A 21,182-nucleotide genomic window follows, 5' to 3' on the forward strand; every position below is an offset into this window, starting at 1 on the left:
TAAGAGATCATGTTCAGTATCCTAATCTTGTCTTAAACAGTAACACACATAGTTCATTATTTATAAAATATTGCATATTTGGGTATTAGAAGGTAGGGTAATGACGTACCTATAGGGAAATAGACTTCTGAATTTGAAGGCTCTGGAAAAATACTGTCCAGTTTTGTGTTCCTGTGGGGACTGCAGATCAATGAGGAGGTAAGCAAAAGGACTTAGTAAGGAATTGTTAAAGCTCATAGAGTAGTGTCTCTGCCCTACAATCCTTCATTTCTCTTCCTTTGCCACAGGGAGCTGTTTGTGTAACTCTGTGTTCATTATTTGTGCTACTGCGCTGTAGGCTGGTACAGACTCTTTGTAGTGGGGCAGAGCTGCTGGTTTTACTTGAGGCATGTTCTGTTGGTGAAAGGTTTATTTCAGTTTATTTTCTTGGGCTTTGTTTTGTACTGCGGCTGGGTCTTTGAATTAGGGATCATAGAAGACTGCAAATACACAAGTATTGAATAACTGCTTTTTTTTTTCAATACAAGTCTTTTATTGTCCCAAAAGATACCCCAAATCATATTAAAATTCAGGTTCTTGTTTCTGGAACTGGTAACTTAGGTCTACTCATCAGCCTGCTGCACTGTTCCCTTTTCAGACACATAGATACCATCCAAAAACTTCCTGATATCCTTGTTCTTAACTGTTGTGGCCTGCTGTATCAGAGCCGCCGAGTTTGAAACAAGTTCAATATCATTTCCTTCAAGGACTAATTCATCCTTCTGGGCTTGAGAGACAGAACAAGCAACGCCTGTCCTCATCCGAACCCTGCGGATGTATTTTTCACCCAAGAAATTTCGGATTTCAACCAAAGACCCATTCTCTTGAATAACGACGTTGATGGGGAAGTGAACATACACGGACCTCATCTTGTAGCGGAAGCCCAGCGTAACACCCTTAATCATGTTTTGAACCTGGCTGCAGATGGTTCTGACGGTGGCCAGTTCCTTCCTGTTGCCCCACCATTTGTCAACCCGGAGCCTCTTCTTCTTCTTCCCAAGAAGGCTCAGCTCTACGTTGATGTGATTGAAGTCCCTCCGGAGGGTTCCTCTGGGGCCCTTCACAATGACTGTGCGCCCCTTCAGAGTGATGTCCACATTTTCTGGAATGTCGACCGTTTGATTGCTGAGAATGGTCTTCATTCTCGCAGTAGATGGGGCAAAGAGAGCTGAATAACTGCTTTTTGTATTTGATGGATACAGAATCCAAATAAGTGCTGCTAATTAATGCACCTAACCTCGTGAACTCTCACTTGGTGCTTTGAGACTTGGGAGGCATTTATCAGTGTGAAACACTGGTCACTGAACAGTCTGCGCTGGGCAGGAACTGAACTTGTGATCTTTACAGCTCCCCAGTGTGGATTTGTCTTTGCAAATCCAGGAGCTGGGATGGAGGTGGGGTGGTGGGGTGAATTTTAATTGTGAGCCTTTATTTGCTTTCCTTATTCTTTTAGGATTCTGTTCTAAACATGTCAGAACTCTTTCTACCCAGGGCTTTCAGCAGCATCTGATGCTCTTCTGACTGTTGTGGGATGCTGTCATCGGTGACTTATTTCTTCCTCTCAGACCTACCTCCCTCCTTCCCTCCCTCCCTCCCTCCCTCCCTCCCTCCCTCTCTCTCTCTTGATTTTATTGAGTTCTACATTTTTCTCTGCTCCCCTCCCTGCCTCTCCCCTCCCCTTCAACCCTCTCCCAAGGTCCCCATGCTCCCAATTTACTCAGGAGATCTTACTTTCCCAGACTTCTCTTAAAATAGACAGGCAAAAAGACAGGCAAGTGTTCCCTTTGGAAAGGTAAGGAAACCCGTAAAACACCTTCCCCAAGGCTGCAGTCCAAGTCAGTTCTTAATCAGATCCTTAACTGCTCTTGTGCTTGTGATCCTTCCCTTCTGGAGGTGGAAGATGATTGGCACTCGCTCACTCCTGTTTTTACTTCCACTTAGAGATTTCCTAGATTTTGTGATGTTTAGATATAGATCTAGGTAGGAGTTCATGGTCAACTTATTGGACCAGCATCATATTGTATATACAACACGTTCATCTTGTTATAAATGATAAAACATGGTTATAACCCAGGAAGAGAAGCAGAGGGGAACTTATCTATTGGTAAAGTTTCACTTTCTTCCTTTTTGGTGGTGTTTTGTTTTTGAAACAGGGTCTTTCTATGTAGCCCCGGCTGTCCTGGAACTCTCTTTATAGACCAGGTCTGCAACTCAAAAGAGATCTTTGCCTGCCTCTCTGCTTCCCAAGTGCTGGGATTAAAGGTGTGCATCATCACACCTGGCACAAGGTATTTTTTTGCTGTTGTTTTAAGATTTATTTTTATTTTATGTGTTTGAGTGTTCTGCATGCATATATGTGTGCCTGGTGACCCCAGAGTTCAGAAATGGGCTCTGATCTCCTGGAACTGGAGTTATTGATGGTTTTTAGCTCCCCTGTGGGTGCTGGGAACCAAACCAAATCCTCTGCAAGAGTAACGAATGCTCTCAACAATCTCTCTAGCCTTACTTTGGCTTTCTTAAGCACGGTTGGCATAACCTTTTTTCCTGAGCAATGACTGGGACTGCAGTCCATTTAATTCATAAAGTGCTCAAATCCACGCTGATACTTGCCAGTATGGTCTTTCTATTTAACTGGGGAAGGCTAACATTGTTCCACTTTTACAGATGTAGAATCAACTCAAAAAAGTATTTATCAAAGCCATCCAGGATCTTAGGCTGGTAATGTCATTTAATCGTTTAGAATCCTAAGTAGTGGGGGCTGGAGAGATGGCTCAGTGGTTAAGAGCCGCTCTTCCAGAGGACCCTGGTTCAATTTCTGATCACTCACGTGGCAGCTAACAACTGTCTGTAACTCCAGTTCCAGGGGATCTGACACCTTCACATGAACATACGTACAGGCAAAACACCAATGCACATAAAATAAAAAAAAATATTTAAAAGTCTTAGCTACTTACTGCCTTTAAAAAATGATATTAGCATATATTTGTTATATATAATGAGTTTCAAAATGGTATTTTCTTACATGTATATAGTATATTAATCATGTTTTTGCTCCTGTTGCTCTCTTTTGTCTCCCTCTTACTGCTTTTACTAACCCTTTCCTCTTCCCAGTTTGTCTTTCTTCTGCCTTATCATGCAGCCCCTGTGACTTAGTGGATTTTATTAAGGCAGTTTTTAGAAGGACAAGGTGAGAGGTTATTTATAGTAGCATTGCTATATCATTGGGGGAGCATCCTAAAAGAAACCATTAACTACTTATAAATCCTTAGGGATAGGTGAACCTCTTGAGTCCCATCTTGCTCCATGATAAACGTTGATGGCCCAGTCTTATGCAGGTAATTATAGCTTCTTTGAGTTCAAGATTGTCACAAACATTCTATGCCCAGAAGACAGCATTCTGTAATGTTCCATCTCATTCTCAGTTCCTTTATTCTTTCTGCCCTCTCTTTTGCGATGTCTTGGAGGGGGGTGACATAGATGTCTCATTAAAGCTGAGTGCTACATGATCACTTATTCTTAGCACCTTGACCAACGGTTATATATGAGTAAATACTGTCCAGTGGCAGGGAGTTCCTCTGATCAAAGCTGTCAGCAGTATTTATCCATAGGGATAAGCATATTTGCTTAGGTAGCAACTTGATACCATGTCCTTTCAGGAAAAACAACAGTTGCAACTTCTCTGCTAGAACCTACGACCCCATACCATCCTCAACAGGCTTTTGACCAGATTTATAGCATGGATTTCTTCTTGTAGAGTAGATTTGATTCCTGTCTGAAGGTGGTTGGTTGGTTATCTTCATAAAAGTCATACCACTGCACACTAGTGGGCATGTTTTGCCTGGCTGTTTTTGTTATCACAGCGCTGTCTACCACTGAGTAGAGTTTTGACAGTCTCCCCCGCACCTGAACAGCAGCTTCTGACACTGCAGGCTGGCCGGCTGAAGATGCTCCTTTCTCAGTCCTAGCCTGAGCTTTCCATGTCCCCCTACCAGAGTGTGCAGTTTCAGCCGCAGGGTCTTAGCATCTAATTCTGGTGGGCAGCCAGCTATAATCTGCCATGCATGTGCTTATAAATGTACCCGGGTATAGTGAAAACGAAGCTGTTTGTTGACTTGTATTATTTTTTAGATGGAAGGATAATTGCATGTGTCACATCTTGAGTTCTTGTATAGAAGGGATTTAGGAATAGTAATCCAATTAGAAGAGGTCTTGGTTCTCTATGAAAACCTCACTGATGTTCTAAGATTATTGCTTTGGAATTGACTGTCAGAGGAAACCTTGAAAGTACATCAGGAGTCCTAAGGCTGGTGGTCCTGTGTCATCGCTGGGTGTCACAACTTTATGTATCTGCTGTTATTAAGGTGACTAATCTGTTGTGTTAAGTTGGGGCAGTTCTGAAAATGGAAAGAGATGCTGACAATTACACCGATACAACCCCAGACCAAACTGGGTGGCATGGGATAAAGGCTCATTTCAGCTGTGATTAAACAGTCATGTTCTTGTAGTGTGATAAGGACTAGGAAGCTACCAAGGGTTAACTAAACATTTGGTTAAAATGGAGAGTAATTTTAAGCTTTTGTTTTAACTTAAAGTATTGTATTTTAATTTAAACAAATTGTGTTTACCCTGGAGTCGTTCAGTAGGAGGTCAAGGTGTCTTATGTGCATATGGATCTACTGCCAGAAATGCTACTAAATTGTTTGATAGTGGGGCTTCACAAAATGTTCAGAGTCTGTTAATTTTTGTTTTATTTTTTTGAGACAGCTTCCCCGTGTGTTCTAAACTCACCTCCAATTTGGGTTCTTTCTGCCTTAGCCTGCAAAGTGCTGGGGTCACAGGTATGTCACCAGACTTGGCAGTGTGTGTGCTTTTCCAAAGAGAAGCAAGGCATTAATGGCATTCTTAGTATTTCATGGAAGTCCGTTCTTGTTCTCTCAGTCTTTACATTTGTCTTGCCTATATCTAATATGACTGAGCAAGAATTTCTGTCTTTAATGTTCTCAGAGCTTTCAATTGTGAACGGTTTGCAGGGAAACTGCTAATTTCAATTTAAACAATTTATATAATATCTAGTTCTACTGTAAGAACTTAAGTTTGTGTGGCCAGGTTACATGTAGCTCAGCTGCTGTGAGAAGGGCTTAGAGGAGGACCACAGAATTGTGAATGGGTTTAGCAAGCAGGATGACTGGAAGCGTGTTGGCTAGGAAATACAGAGCTAGTGTGTGTAATATGTGAGCTGGTTAAAAGCACACCGCCAGCAACTGTAGCTGATATGGTTTTACTATCAGGAGCTCTGTCCATTTCTAGAGTTACTAGGTTGACTATTGTTTTGGAGTCACCTCAGTGCAGGCATGGGTAAGGGTAGAAGCAGATGTGCACAGATTAACAGGGTAGCCCATCTAAGACATGCTCAGTTGTATGGGGTATTTGTAAAGTACGCTTTGGAAGCTAATGTGACAGTGCCCTCTTGCACTCGTTTTGGAGCTTTAATTCAGGCACATCTCAGTGTCTCCCACTTAAGCTGTTGGGGAATGACGTATTTCAGTCAGGATTTGAGACAAGAGCACAGACTGCCTTAGGTTCAGGTGTTGAAGTCGCTGTAGAAATGAGATTATCAGTGAATTACAAAAACTAATGTCTGTAAAGTGCTCTGTGGCTTTTGTTTACAGAGCTCTTTTATGTTATTTGATTTGCAGAGTAACTCTCCCAAATTTAGCTTTATTCCTACTTCATAAAAAGAAAACTGAAGCACCCATGTCCCAAAGTCCAACTGTCAAGTTTTCTTCTTGTCTTGCTTTAAAGGACTAATGGCCTATAGTTTAATCTCTTTATTTTAAAATTAGAGGAAATTATCATTATATTGTTAGGTTCTTGATTTAATTGAAGAAAGACTTTTCTTTCAGCTTTTTTGTTTTGTTTGTTTTTCGACACAGGGTTTCTCTGTAGCTCTTGTAGACCAGGCTGACCTCGAACTCACAGAGATTCGTGTGTCTCTGCCTCCCGAGTGCTGGAATTAAAGGCATGTGTAGTAGGAGCTGCGGGCTGCATTCCTGCCGCCCGGCTCCTGGCCACCAGCTAGTTTATGCCCTGAAATAACAACACACAAACTGTATTCATTTAAACACTGCCTGGCCCATTATATCTAGCCTCTTCTGGCTAACTCTCATGTCTTGCTTTAACCCATCTCTAATAATCTGTGTAGCACCAGTCTTACTAGGAAAGATTCAGCATGTCTGACCTGGCGGCTTGCTTCATCGCATCTGCCCTAGAGAAGAATGCATGGCATCTCAGCTCACTTCCTCTTCTTCCCAGCATTCTGTTCTGTTTACTCTACCCACCTATGTTCTAACCTATCAGGCCAAGCAGTTTCTTTATTAATTAACCAATGACCTTCCTCCATCAGGCAGGCTCCACCACAGCCTGGCCTTCTTTCTGCTTTTAAAGCTCATTTGATTGTATGGATATACTTTAGTTATTCACAGAAATAAGTGAAAATTTCAGAGCTGACATTTAAGTTGTTAGGTACAAGGGAGTCACAGCTCCTTTGATGCTGAGAGGGGCTCAAAGTGATTAACTTTATTTCAGACCAGTCTAAAAAGTTTTCTTTTAGATTTATATATTTGTTTATTTTTATGACTGTTTTGCCTGTATATATGGGTGGACACTATGTGTGTACCTTGGTGCCCCTGAGGCCAGAAGAGGGGCTTGGATTCTCTGGAGTTATGGATGGTTGTGAGCTCCTGTATGGGTGCTGGGAACTGAACTTAGATTCTCTGTAAGAGAAACTAGTGCTCTTAACTACCGAGCCACCTCTCCAGCCCCTGAGACCAGTTTTTGTGATGAACTTTTCAGAATTTTAGTTATTTTGACTGGGAAGTAAGGACAAAAGCAAAGGTACCTCTTGTAACCCTTTGACCTTGTAGCAACGAAGTGCTGGCTGCTGTGCTTCCCGTGGCAGGAATGGTGGGTGGGGATGTGGGGAAGGGCTCAATTACATAGCTCAGTGCTGGACACAGGTCTGTGTGAGGTGTGCCTTTCAGATCCTGAGCCAGTGTGTGTACATGCACGTTCACCTCCCCTGGACTTGGTAATGGATTATAATCTGTGACTTTTGGAAAACATTATCCCAATCATTCCTGTCCTTCAGAATTAAACTTTAGGGGCCAGGAGTGTAAAGGACACTTGACATACACGAGGTCCTGGGTGTAAGCCACAGCATAAATACAAACAAAAACATAGAAGGATGCCGGTATCTTTGAGCATTCACTGTCCTACCTGCGCATCCCAGTTCCTAGATCTCCCAGATCTACCTTCCTCCAGCTAGAGGCTAGATTAATTCCTAAATTAAATATTCCTTCTGTTTCTTAAAGCCCATAATATATATTCTCTCTCTCTCTCTCTCTCTCTCTCTCTCTCTCTCTCTCTCTCACACACACACACACACAACACTGTCCTTACACCCTCTCTAGTGGAGGAAGAGCAGACATGTGCATTTCAACTGCATAGGTATTTCAGCCTAAATTCTTGCCTCAGGATCTCATTCCTCAGGTAGTTCACAAACTGCATTCTCTTGGGAAAGAGTTTTTTTCTGTTGTTACCATCATGGATCTGCCAGCTTGTATTCTGTTGTTTCTTGTTGATCAATTGTTCATATCCTCTGGTTTTCTGCTGATAAAAATAGGAATTTTGTTTTATAAGCATACCCTCTTCCATTTAATAAAATCATTATTTGTTAAGCCACTATTTATCGTTGCTTTATAGGTTACATGATGCATCATTAGCACTGTAAATATTTTTATAGTCAATTGGTGAAGTATTATGACTATTTCCTTATATATTATTTTCCGCTCAGATGTATAAATGTATAAAGTATATGAATCTATTTAAATGTATGTGTGGCAATTGCTTTTTAAAAGCTCTATTTAAATATAATCTCCACACCATTAAGTTCAAACAGTATAACGTTTTCATTCAACAACTTTTGATAATTTGTGGAGTCATGGCCCATCACTGTATTCCAGTTTTAGAGCACCTCTGTTACCCCTGTATTCACACAGATTCTCTTTGAGTCAGTTGTTGATTGAAAGACAAATGCTATGATAGACTTTTGATTATGAAATCTCTCTTCTGGATGTTTCCTATTGATGGATTTATATGATGTATATAATCTATCATGTGTGAGTCTCACCTAACAAAATGCTTTTGAGGCTCATTCAGATGATGTTTTAAATCAACAGTATTTTAGTTTTTGAAGTTTTGAGCCACTAGAATTCTGTAGCATGTTCTCTCTAATGTATTTAGACATAAACACAGCTCTGGTCTCACTGAGTCTTACTACCCTGATTAGCATGTATCTCCTGAGTACATGGACTGGCTCTAACCTCCTCCCTTCTTTCTCATGTAAGGTTCTCTTTATTCTAACCTTACTGTAGGACTGGGTAAGGGAAAGGTGTTGTAGATTCTTTAGAATGGGTTTGAATTTCAGGACCATCACTGGGGTACTTCCCATGTTTAAATTCAGCCCATCCCTAAGTCTCACTTTAGTTGCTACCTCTGCTATGAAGTCTTGTGGATGCATTTTTTTTTTCTTAAGGAATAGATTCTTGGTGTTTTCTGTCCTCCAAAGGACATACTTTCTGCTTCTGTTGGTACTTTATCACTGCCATTAGGTGATGGTTAAAGGGTTATGACCCATACAGCCTTGTCATAAGAACCTGATATATTTGAACAAAGAGGAGCAGGACAGCTTTGGCCAGACTTGCCAGATTTTATCGCCTTTGCCTTGCCAGAGCTTTATGAAAAATTAATACTCAAGAAGCAAGATATCTGATCTGCTGTGAGAGAGCACCTCTTACAAGTTTAATGAGTTTGGTCAAGTGGGTATTAAATGTAAATCTGTCATTTTATGTATCCCACGAAGACTCTTAGAACATTCAATAAATGTCTTTATTGAATAGTAGAACTTTCTCTGTAGGTCTCTTACTATTATTAGGACAGTGCTCCTGTAGCCAGTGCTCTGATAAGTTTCCTGGCATCATGGATCATAGACTCACCTAAGAGCTCGGTAATTCTGCTGTTTTGTGATTGCCCCCATCCTCAACCCACATGTTAGTTCTAGTAGCTGTGTTCTAATCTCAGGATAGCAAGTATCAGTTAGGGGTGATGTGATGCAGGCACTGAAACATGGAGAGCACGACGGTGCCAGAACCTATAAGAGGCATTCAGACCTTAAGACTTAATATGCTATGTAGGTACAGAAATAAGACACAGGGAGGTTAAGACAGTGTATGGGATTCTGTGTCTCGTAACTAGTGAATCTGAATTCTAAACTTAAATGTGCTGGGTTTCAAATTTTATGAATTTTTCACCTAGGCCATCTTGTATTCATTACTTTCACTTTGATTAAAGAAACAATTTAAAGAAACCTTTTTGGGCTGAAGAGATATTTCAGTGGTTGAGAGTACACACTGATTTCCCAGAGTACTGGAATTTGCTTCCCAGCCCTTGTGCCAAATGTCCACAGCTGCCTCTAACTGTTCAGCACCTTCTTCTGGTCTCTACAGGCCCTTGCACCCATTGTGAACGTATATGATTGTGTTACACACACACACAACCACAAACAAAATAAATCTTAAAAGAATTTTGTTTTATATTTGATTTTCTTTAGTCAGCATTAATGTTCCTGTCACTGAGGGGTCCTGTCTTGCTCTGTGTCTGATGTCCTGCACAGTGTGCCTACTCTCTTCTACTGGTTCTCCTTTGAACTCAGTGAGACCCCAAGGAGTCTGAATGCAGGAGGACAGAATTTGAATCTTGCTGTCACACGAGGAAATCAAGATTTCCAGTTTTGTGGGATCCTGACAAAAGGCTGTACGAAGTGGCATAAGCTGGCTTCTGTTTTGATGAGATGCACTGCACTTCAAAAAAGTTAAGTTAAAAAGGCTTAACTTTTTAAGATAATTTCTCTTCGGATGATTGCATATGGTGGAAATAAGGAGACAATCAAGTATGCTTTGGTGAATCCTACAGTTTATTGCTATACAAAGGGTTTCTTCTGAGGCTTTCAGGAGGAGGTAGAATGATATGAATAAAATGCTCAGAGTCCACTCAGTCGAACAGGGATGTTGGCCACACACTGAGAGGACTGGATGGAAGCAGGCCTCCATGGAAAGGATGCTTAGAGTTCTTGGGAGATGCCAACTTGCTTACCACCATATTGGAGATCTGGGCAATACAGGAGTCCTGGATGCTAGACAGTTGTATTGTGTAGTCAGACAAAAAAAAAAAAAAAACTTCAGAGCTCCAAGGTAACATGGTGTTTCTTGTGACAGTTCTTGGAGGACAAAAAGAGAGTCTAGCCCTGCCATGCCTACATGCTCAGTGTTAATCAAACTTCTGAGTTTGGTATGTGTTGAAATCTAATAGCCGAGGCTAGTAACTCACATGTGGGTATTGTCCAAAAGTTTTGAGATAACATTTCTAAGGAGTGGGATCTGATGTCATACTCTAGAAGAGAGAGGGAATGCATACTATGTAGCAAACCGTAAATGCCTGAAGTCATTTCATAGCTCACAGTTGAATTACTTGGACAGCTTGTACATTTAGGTAAGTGGTGGTTGGTTCTGGTAAAAACAAAGGGAAGCTGGAGTCTGTCCTCTTGGTTTCTTTCGCTTGGGGTGTCATGCAGTTGACTGGAGCAGTTTGAAAACTACTGGAGAATGATTTAGGATTTTGGTGTCAGATCTAGTTTGGGCCTGATGTTTCAACCCTCTGAGAGGTTCATTATTTGACAAAAGGAATAATGCAAAGTATTAACTGGAAAGCTATGAACACCTTTCATAGTGTTTCTGATAACAAGATGGGTCAGGTGTGCCCAGTGTGCAGGGCTTGAGCTGAGTTTCTGGGTGAGCGACTGCAGAGGCAGAGACCTCATTCAGACGGTGCATGAAAGTGAGCATCCCTAAATCACAGTCTCAGTAGTTTAGAATCGGGTAGGCCTGCTTTTGTCAAGTATTGAGTTAGATATGCAGACTCTGGTCCGTCCACTCTGTTAGTTGGAAATTCAGTGTGTGTAGCCTTTGCTCTGCTAACATGGTGGGCCCAGAAATTAGAATTTTTAATAAAATTAAAAAAAAATTAAACCTGCTTTTGATTTTTGTTTTCATCCACAAACAAAACAAAAGGGCTAGGGAGCTAACTGTCTCAGCTGATAAAATGACTTGGTGCATAAGCAGTCTCTCCCAGTTGTGTAAAAAGCTGGACATGGTGGCACACTTTAAGTTTCACCACAAGGGAGGCAGAGACAGGTAGATCCCCTGGGCTTTGCTGGACAACCAGCCTAACCTAATCTTCAAACCCTAGGTCCCAGGGACAGACTGTCTCAAAAACAAGGTAGGTGGACCTTGGACCTCTAAAAAATAGATGACAAGAACACCTGGGAAAGGGGAGGTGAGGGAGGAGACTGCATATCTTACACATAGGCTGTACTATGTGGGTTAAACAACAAATAACGAGCTGATTTTGGCCCAAAGATCATACTTAAGTGGTCCCTAATTTAGATATTTCTATAGTCTGTGTAGCTTTTGGCCCCATGAAAAACAATTTAAAAAAGAGATTGTTATTAATGAAAGATTGGTATTAGGAAAAGCTTAGTTGTGGTACTAGAAAAGGCAGGATCTCACCCCTGTAAATTGTTACATGTTCATTAGTTTTTCTTATTCTCCCATTTATAGAGGTGGTTAAAATGTGGTTGTCTTCAATGGCTTAATGAAAGAAGTCTTTAGTCACTAGGGACGCAGAGGCAGGCCTCTGTGAGAAAGAATCTCTGAATTCTAGGCCAGTCAGGGCTATATAGCAAGACCTTAACTAACAAAGGAGAAATGTTATAAATAACAAAAGACCTTGAGTCTTGGGTTTGTTGCCGATTCTTTTGGCTCATATTTGTCATTTTACCTTTGGTTCCATTTGTTTTCTCAAGTGAAGTATTAAAGAAGATGGACATGAAGACACTTGATAGCTGGAACAGGGCTGGTAAAGTTCTCACCAACATAGATGCCCAAGATACCAGCAACATTTCACGTTGTACTGGGTACTTTACAAGAACAGGTTTTTGTTATTGTTGTTTTTCTGTGCCACTTCCAAAATGACAGGCAAGTTTGGCTTATAGCCACAAAATCATTCTGGCAAATGCCAGTCTCTTATTCTTCAACCTTGAACTAGTAGACATGTGTGGAGACAAGATGGAACCCTACATATAGGAAAAGGGCCTTGGAAAGCTGCCTGAAGAAAGTCCGTCCTGCCTACTGTAGGCTGAGGGAAATTTCTTAACTGGAAACTTTTTTACAATCTGAGTCATACTATGTGGACTCCTCAATCTCCTGGTAGAAGAAAGGAACAAAGGAGAAATGGCAATGTCGGATTTTGTCAGCAGAGGGCACCCAGAGCAAAGCAAGTACCCATTGATCTTGGATAGGCACCAAACAATTTGTCCTGGGCTCACAGTATCTGTTACATTTTGTTTGATTTCTATTAACATTCTCAGATGTTTTTATCCACGTCAGAGTTTGGCCTTGTTTGTTGCCCATTTTCACTAGAATCTCAGCTCCTAGAGAGTGTCCTGACGTGAGCTATCCTACACTATAGATCTGGCTCTTAGATGATTGTGTGGTGTTAGACACTGTTTATTTCATATCCTGTAATGAAGTAGCCCTGGAATAACATTGATCTAAAAAGGCCCTTAAGGGCTGTGTGGTGTTTTGTCAGGTGACTTCATTCTTGTTACACGGAAGGGTGGTCTTCAGTGGGTGGCTCCTAGACCAGCAGCATCAGCACCACTTGAGCTTATGTAAATTTATGGTCTTCCAACCTCCAAGGCTTATTGAACCAGAAACTCAGAGGATGGAGTCCAGCAGCCCATTCCAGCATGCTCTCCAGAGAATTCTGGCTCAAACTCACAGCAGAGAGAGCCACTGTTATAGAGGAAGGGGTAGCAGAGCACAGACTGGTCCTTAATGAAGGGTGCCAGGAATTTTCATCTTCACTTTCTAGGCAAGGATTCCAAACCCAGAAACATCCACTCACTTGTCAGTTGCCTATGATCAGTAATGGGTGAAGCTCTGAGCCTGGTCTTTCTGATTCACAGCCATGTGCTAGTTACTAAGAGAATGCTGAGTCATTGAATTAATGTTTTAAGCCCTTTAAAAGCCGTACACACCCATCAAACAGAATGTAAAATACACAGTAGATCAAAAGGATAAACTAAAAATTCCCTGGTGTGTTGAACCTTTCATTCATTGTTCTAGTCTTGTTTGTACGTAGCTGCTCTGTGTGTATGCACACTCTTAAGTTTTTTCCAGAGTGTCAGTTGTATTGTGATAGACTTGCAGCTCAATCCTACCCTACTGAGAATTTCTTCTCACGTTATTGACTACTACAGATTTTTTGTGTTATTCCCTAGGATCCCGCTGTGAGAGTATCAAGCTTCATTGTAATCCTAAGTCTGTCCTGTTTCCATGATACACTTTTAGGAAGACTAGGATTATTAGTGTTGTGCTGGGCAACAGTTACCCAGAGTAGCTAAAAAGTGTTATAATTAAGATGATAAATACAGATGATGGTGAGGAGGCAATGTGAAGTTAGAGAGGCCATACTTAACATGTTTGAGATTAAAGGTGAGTTGAAAAATAGGAAAACAAATTGAAGAGCCTGCCAGTAATACCCTGCATTCACCTGGACTGATTGAGGTAGACTGTGTCATCTGGGAAGTGGTTATGACCTGTTTGGAGCTAGTAAACTGCTTTTATCACTGACTTTTTGACATGGAGGCCAACCTGCTGGTTAGGTAACATGAGAAATACTGGGTGTACAGCTTCTGTAATTGGTTTTATTATCGAGTACTTTCGGGTGGTAGACACCATATTAATAATTCACTTAGATTTTGTTGCTTGTTTACCTTTTGTTATAGCCACATTTATTAACTGCTAGGTAGTGCTTCCATTTTACAGAAGTGGGAGCTGAACGCAGATATTAAAGGAACTCACTGCTATGATCACAACCCTGAAGTGTTGATGCTCCCAAACCTGTGCTTTCTCCCTGTTCCCATGATGTGCCATGTCACTGTAAATCTTACACTCGCTCATGGCAGTGCCTGTCTCTCTCTGTGTGGCTTCACTTTTTCTGATACACAAACAAACAATTAGATGTGTGTGGAAGGACTAAGCATGGGCTGACTATAAGACCCAAATCAAGATGGCATGAGCCCAGTTGTTGTTTTTGGGAAGGTGGAAGCCTGGCATGGGTACTACTACCGAGGAGCAGGAGTTGGTAGGCTCTGCAAACAGAGATGGCTGGCTGGAAAAACCAAATCTCCCTCAGTAGTTTTTTTTTTTCCTGAAGAAAGATGTCATTTCTTAGTATGATTTTAAAACACCTGCCCTGAGCTATAACCTGCATGTTATACAGTTGAATCATTTAGCATATATAATTCCACTGACTTTGTATGCTCACAGAATTGTTCAGCCACCCCAGCATCAGATTTAGAACAATTCCATCACTTCATACAAAGCCGCTTCCCACTTAGTCATCACTTCCTGATTCCTGTATTCCACCCATGCCCCACGTTGTGGGCAGCGACTAGTTCTTTTTCTCGACAGATTTTTTTCCTTTGCATGTAGTCAGGCCTGTGGTCCTTGGAGTCTGGCTTCCTTTCATTGTGTATTCACATGTCTGTCCATGCTGGGTGGGAGTTTGTGTTGATGCTCCTTTTTTCTTTTGTTGTTGCTAAGTCTTGTTCCTTTGCATGGTTATCATGTGAAAACTTAGTTTTTCTAGAAAATGTATTTTTTTTTCATGCTAGAGAGAAAAGGGTAAAGGGAGCAGAACAATAAATAAATCTTGGGGAATAGGGAACTGCTATGTAAAACAGACAAACCAGGCATACTTGAGTATCTACAACTGACAGCGTAGGAAGTAGGATAGCTGGTACCCGCTTCTTCTTGGGTCATTGTGGTAGAGCAGCAGTGCTTCTGACCTGAACGCGTGTGGCTTTCAGGAACCCATTGTATAAATCTTGTGTGTTGGCCAGCACATCACCTGTACAGCACCTCGTGTGGAACTGGAGAGGCCTTAGCTGATCTAATCTGGATACATTTCCCATGGTTCCTGAAGCTCTGGATCCCTTGAGAACCCCTTCTAAAGAGCTGCCAGTTTGCTGAGTGCAGGCAGTTGCGGGATTGCTTTTTGACCATATGGTTAGTCCAGTGCAGATAGCTCCTTTCTTTCATTTAGGTCCTAATCCACCAGTCATCATTTCTGTGTTTGGGGTATGACAGCCCCTGTGTGTCCTTCTCAGCTAAGGTGTTTGGGGGGGGGGGTCCCTTTAGCAAGCCAGTAGAGTGCCTTTCCAGGGTGACTTTACACATCTGTCTCATTGTTTCCTGCTACTTGCTTTTAGTTTACACTCCAGAGATGTGTCTTGATGTGAACTGTCAGTCTGGGAGAATGAGCTGTAATTACTTGTCTTGATACCCCATCTCTTCACTGGCCTTTTTTCCAACATTAAAACAGCCCAGGCTAAGGAACAGAAGCTGGGCCTACAGGTCCTAAATCACTGAAGGTCAGAACTGGGTTTAGTCATGTCGAGTAGTTCTTGAAGTTAACCCCAGGCCATAATGTGGTATGCCCATACTCTAGCTAGTAACGAGCTGGGCCTGTGATACAGGGCCCTTATTATCAGTGTGCACTTTCCCCAGAGAGTATCCTGGTGGACTTGTACTGTTGTGACCGAGACTTGGCCTGGCCATGCTCTACTTCAACACAGCTTTGAGCTGTGGGTGAGTGTGAGTTTGACAGGTTGGGGTGATGATAATGAAAATCTCAAGAAACAACAATCTCAACAGCACTGGGTTGAAAGCTCAGGGACCAGAGTCACAGAATCCTCTCCCATGTAGTATGTTTGTCTGTTATTATATGATTGTAATTTCTTGAGAGCTTATTTCTATTCGATAAAAGCATGCTGCTACCTACCCTATCCGAACAATCTTACAGCGTCTCCCTAAAAATGTTTGGTTGTGGTTGTCAGCTCCATACCTGGTAAAATGTGAAGTGTTGAGACTAGAGTCCTTCCTCTTCATGTTCACATTCCCTGCTCTTGTTCTGTCATTCTTCATGTTCAAATCTGCAAAGGGTTTGCTTTTAAGCTCTCTACTTTATCTCTACAGATCTGTTGGCTATGGTAGCCTATTACAGTGGGGCACTTAAGCTGCTCTGTATTGAGACCCTCCTCACTATCTGACTTCATGACTTCCTTTTCTCTGTGCTTCCTTCCAGCCATGAGCCTCTGGCAGAGATGCATTTTGTTTCTTCAGTGGTTTGGCAGCCTCATCTTGTTTATATCTCATCCACGGATGGGTCAAGTGCAGAAATGCTAATAGGATGGTTGTCAACTGGCAGTGTTACTCCTTCACAGAAGTTGTTTTCCAGTCCTCCATTATAATTTATAGCAACAGCTACTCTTTATTGAATGCTTACTGTGCATCAGGTACCACACTAAGTACACACACCTATGTACACATCCCTTCAACTCCTCATTATCTTAATGACCACTCTCTTTCCAAGGCGACAGGAGAAGCTGTGTTTTGCAGATGCATAGACTGAGCTTTAGTGAGGTTCAAGTCTCAGAGGCTGAAAGTGGTGGAACGGGTATTTAAATCTAGACCTGCCCGACAGTCAACCTGTGCTTCTAACAGCTCTGCTCCTGTCTCCCCTGAGTAGTTAATTCACTGAACATTCCTAAGAAAAGACTACCTGGTCACCAGTGCTTGTAAGATGTATACAGGAGACCCCTGTGTTAGGAAAGGGCATTAGCAACACATTAAACTTGGCTTTGGGATAACAGCCAACACAAAAGAAGGAAGACCCTGCACGTACTTCCTCTATGCTGAGGGAGATGTTTGCCCTTCAGTCAGAATGATTGCAGGTCTTCTGGAGAGATGGGGCTGTCCAGCATTTCTGGTTTGTTCTGTTGGGCAGGGGAGGATTTGGCCCAGCCCTGGTTCTGAGGCCACCCAAAGGTGAGCTCAAGTTCATTCTTGCACTGACTTGGTTTAGGTTCTGAAACTTTGCCACTGAGTATGAGCACCTCACCCCACCCCTTTCCAGTTTAGAATTTGTGGTAGTTTGTAGGTACAAAGGCCACAGAGCTAGTTTTGGTGGCTCCTTGCTGCTTGAGCATGTGGAGTCCTTGTCAGCTACCAGGCAGAGCAAATGTTGCTCCAATTCTCTTCACAGAACAGACACACACTTCCTGTAAAATTTCAAAATGGGACAGAGAAACTCCTGAGCAATGAAGAGTTGGATAGCTATGGTGTAAGGGGGTCTCACAGTCCTACCTCTACCCTGGGGGGAGAGAATGTAGCTAGGACTGAAGGACGTCACCTCAACTAATTCATTTAAGTAGCCCCGGCCTGGCTAATGACTTGGGCAGACCTCCCAATGGATTTGGCAGGGTATTAGGTTTCCCTGTTCTCTTTCTTCCACACGTGTGTGTTAACAATTGCAGAGTTATAGCTTGCAATGAGATAGCTTTCCCTCCCTTCCTCCCTTCCTCCCTTCCTCTCTTCCTCCTTCCCTCCCACCCACCCTCCCTCCCCCCTCCCTCCCCATTCCGTTCATTCAAAGTGGTGAGGCTCCTTTTGAAAGATATTAAGACAAACCAGAGGAGGGATTGTGATTGAGTAGCCAAGTCATGTTTCTAAAATGACACAGCCAAAAAACCAGTGAGAGAGACGGCAGGCTGGGTCCACTCTAAAGGGGGAAGGGTGGCAGTGTTGACTTCCATCTCCAGACCTGGAGTATGGGGCACTAATTTTGCACTGTGGAAATATGAAACTGCTCCTAATAAGCATTCAGTCATCCCGACCGAATTCTTAGGAATCTAATCCTTGAACAGCAAAGGTGGTGAAGGTCAGAAGTTACCATTTCCCAAGCGTGGTGCTCACTAGTATTCAGAAATCTGTCACAGATTTAGTGGAAAACCTGCCCAGATGCGCCTGCTGTTGTTTACTGTGGAGATCCGGTGACATTCTTTTCTCTTCTTCCCACCCCTTTGGGAACCAACCAATCACAAAGAGGAATAGATTTCAGTGCTTCTGGCCTCCTCCCATAAGGCCCTGCCTGACATCTCCTGTCATAGTAAGGTTGAGTGCTTATTAACTCTTAGTTGTCTGGGTCACAGAAAATGATTGTAACAGTATAGACTCTGAGCCACCCCCATGAGACGTGGACACATTGAGCAGGGTGAGCAGGGAGGAGGTTGTTTTTAGCTTGAATTCTGTCGCTCACCAGGAGTATAACCTTAGGAAAGCTGCTTTTTGCCTTCTTGGGCTTGATGCCCTATTCTGCAAAATGAAAAGGGGAAGAAAAGAGAGAGAAGAAGGATTATGGCATATTCTTATTCAAACCACTAGTGTTTTATAGATTGCCAGGGTCTGAGGTGTAAGGGAAAAGCTTTTGACCTGTAGTGGGTGCCTGTTCTGAAACAGCTTACTTTTTGTTTCTCACAACTCAGCAGAGCAACTACTGCCCGCTCAGTTTTATAGATGAGAAAACTGCAGACCAGAGAGTCTGTCCTACTGCCCAAGGTCACTTCGCTGGGAAGGCCTGACTGGCTCTGGTGCCCAGACTTCCCTCCATTCCACTGGATGGCGGGAAAAGCCCTGGACATCCTGCCAGCCATCTTACTCTAATACTCTGAAAGTTTTAATTCTTAGCTCTTAGTCCTGTCCTGAAGAGCCAGGACTGCCTCCTGCTTTGTTACTCTAGCAGGCTGACAGCCTCTAGACATTTTTCATGAGCAGCAGCAGCAACAACAACAGCAAAAACTGGTTCAGCATTGGGTATTCCCCTTCCTTCATGGTCTTGTACTGCCAAACCCCACCCTCCAATGCAGGTGCACACACCTTTGTTTTTTCCCTTCTCTTTGTCTTATGTTTGTGATTACCAGTCTCGTATCAGTGGTTTAAAGGAGAAATGGAGTTTGGAAGAAGTTCAAAACAAAACTCCTTTATTAAGTCTTTTCCATCACATAGATCAGTAGTATTTGGTTCACTTTTACTTGGAATCCATTCTCTCTCTCTCTCACACACACACACGCACACATACACTCATATATATATATATATATTCCTTTCTATAGAAAAGAATAGTGTGTATGTGTGCACTCACCTGTGTTTGATCTTGAAACAAACACAAACTTTGGTGTTGGGTAGATGGCTCAGTGGGTACATGTGCTTGCCAACTGAGTTTTATCCCTAGGTCCAACATGGTAGAAAGAGAGAACTGATTCCCAAAACGTGTTCTGAATTCTACATGCCAGTGTCAACACTACTCCTCAATATATAAAGTTTAAAGCCAGGCACGGTGGTGCAATACTTTAATCCCAGCACTCAGGAGGCAGAGGCAGGCAGATCTCTTGAGTTTAAGGTCTGCTTGATCTATAGAGTGAGTTCCAGGGCAGCTGTACACAGAGAAAGCTTGTCTGGGTGGGAGGATTAAAAGAAGAGTTTTGTTTCTCATATATCCTAACCATCTGATTTAATAGGGACCCCAATCCTAACTTCTTTCTTTTGTTTCCTCTTTATTTTTTTTTTTCTTTATCAAGTCTAAGTAGGCCTTTAAGAATAAGATGCAGGAGGGTAGAGACAAGGAAAAGGAATTTTCCTGGGGTAAAGAAAAGTTTTACCCATGGCCTGGTACATGTCCATTTTTCTGAACTCTTGCGAATTGTGATGACTCTTAGAAAAGGTGGGCCTTTGCTATTTAATACCCATGAATCCTGCCTTTCATCCTCAGAAAATGCTTGCAGTTTAACTCTGCTGGTGTTAAGTTGAGGGTCCCAGGCCTGTGCTGTGTGAGGCTCATGGGATGTCTTTTATCCGACAGTTAAGAGTTCACCAGTTACTGTGCCTGTGATATGCATGCCATGATATTGTTGATAAAGAGGGGGGTGTGGCACGTCTTTGTCTCCCAGGGCCAGTCTCATTTATAGATAAGACCACTGTGCAGCAAGTGGCAGAATGAATAAAAGTTGCTGAACCAGATGTCACAAAGCTCTAGATATAGGACTTAGGAGTCGCCAGAGAAGTAAAATCTAGAGTTTCCGTAGGGATAACATGGCTGATACGAGATGGAATCTGGGTTCTGACACAGCTAGTGAGAGGTAAAAATGGCCAGAAGAGGAGTTAGAGCCCTTGACTAGAATTATGTAGACTTTTGTGAGATGACATATGGGTGCTGGGGATTGAACCTGGGGGTCCTCTGGAAGAGCAGCAGTGCTCTTAACCCTGAGCCGTCTCCAGCTCCACTTTTTTTTAAAGACAGAGTCTTACTATGAAGACATGGCTGGCCTGAACTTACTGCACAGACTAGGCTGGCCTTAGACTCACAGAGATCTGCCTGCCAAGTGCTGGTGTTAATGGCATTGACCACCACACCTGACCACCACCCCCGGCTTTTAAAGTGAGATTGTAAAGATGTCAGCAACAAAAGTAAAAAAAGAAAAAAAGAAAGCCCATCTACCATCACCCTAATCCTTGAGATCACAATTTTTAGGAAAAGTTAATCTCTTACGGTTTGTCTTTGGTTCCCTTGCTCAGCGCTTTTTTTTCTTTTTTTATTAGAGGATGTAGACACTGATATTTATTCTTTTGGAGTGTTTTGTTTGACAGTTTTCCCCAGGTTAAGGAGAGTTACAGAGTGAGATCAGCGCAGATGAGGAGAGACGGGCATTCTTCACCAGCACTGGTGCTCACTGTGGAGCATGGCTACAGATGGTTGTTGAACATCCATGGAATACCCACAAATACAACAAAGTAAGGGCTCCCTTTTAAGTTTCCAAAATTGACCTTACACGTTGTTGTAGGAAAACGCTTAGGAAATGGAACTTCTCTCTCCCTCCTCGCAGCCATGCTTGCTTCACTTAAGTACCCTAGAGATAAAGATAAATGTGGAGACTTGAGATGAGAGAACATTAGACCCAGAGAAGTCAGGGGAGGTCATATCAGCTGAAAGTGGAAACTATGTTACAACCTCAGTAAGGAGCAACTGATAGTTCTATTAATAGGATTTTATCTCCTCATAGAACATTT

General features: G+C 42.4%; 2 protein-coding genes across 23 annotated transcripts in view; one reads left to right on the top strand and one right to left on the bottom strand.

Moving 5' to 3' along the window:
• Positions 1 to 21,182, top strand: part of Rbfox2 (RNA binding fox-1 homolog 2) — a 238,930-nt gene that overhangs the window by 80,245 nt on the left and 137,503 nt on the right. The window lies entirely within an intron of this gene.
• Positions 509 to 1,181, bottom strand: LOC121461136 (60S ribosomal protein L9-like). Its single transcript, XM_041671974.1, has one exon. It carries the CDS (start codon positions 1,179 to 1,181, stop codon positions 603 to 605), a length of 579 nt encoding a protein of 192 aa, XP_041527908.1. The 3' UTR covers positions 509 to 602.

This window comes from Microtus oregoni, unplaced genomic scaffold (assembly GCF_018167655.1).
Source record: "Microtus oregoni isolate MIOR12 unplaced genomic scaffold, Mior012 000022F_ref0000154, whole genome shotgun sequence".
Taxonomy (NCBI): Eukaryota; Metazoa; Chordata; class Mammalia; order Rodentia; family Cricetidae; genus Microtus; species Microtus oregoni.

Coding starts and splice junctions, on each gene's coding strand:
- LOC121461136 (XM_041671974.1), bottom strand. CDS start 1,181: ATGAAGACCATTCTCAGCAATCAAACGGTCGACATTCCAGAAAATGTG.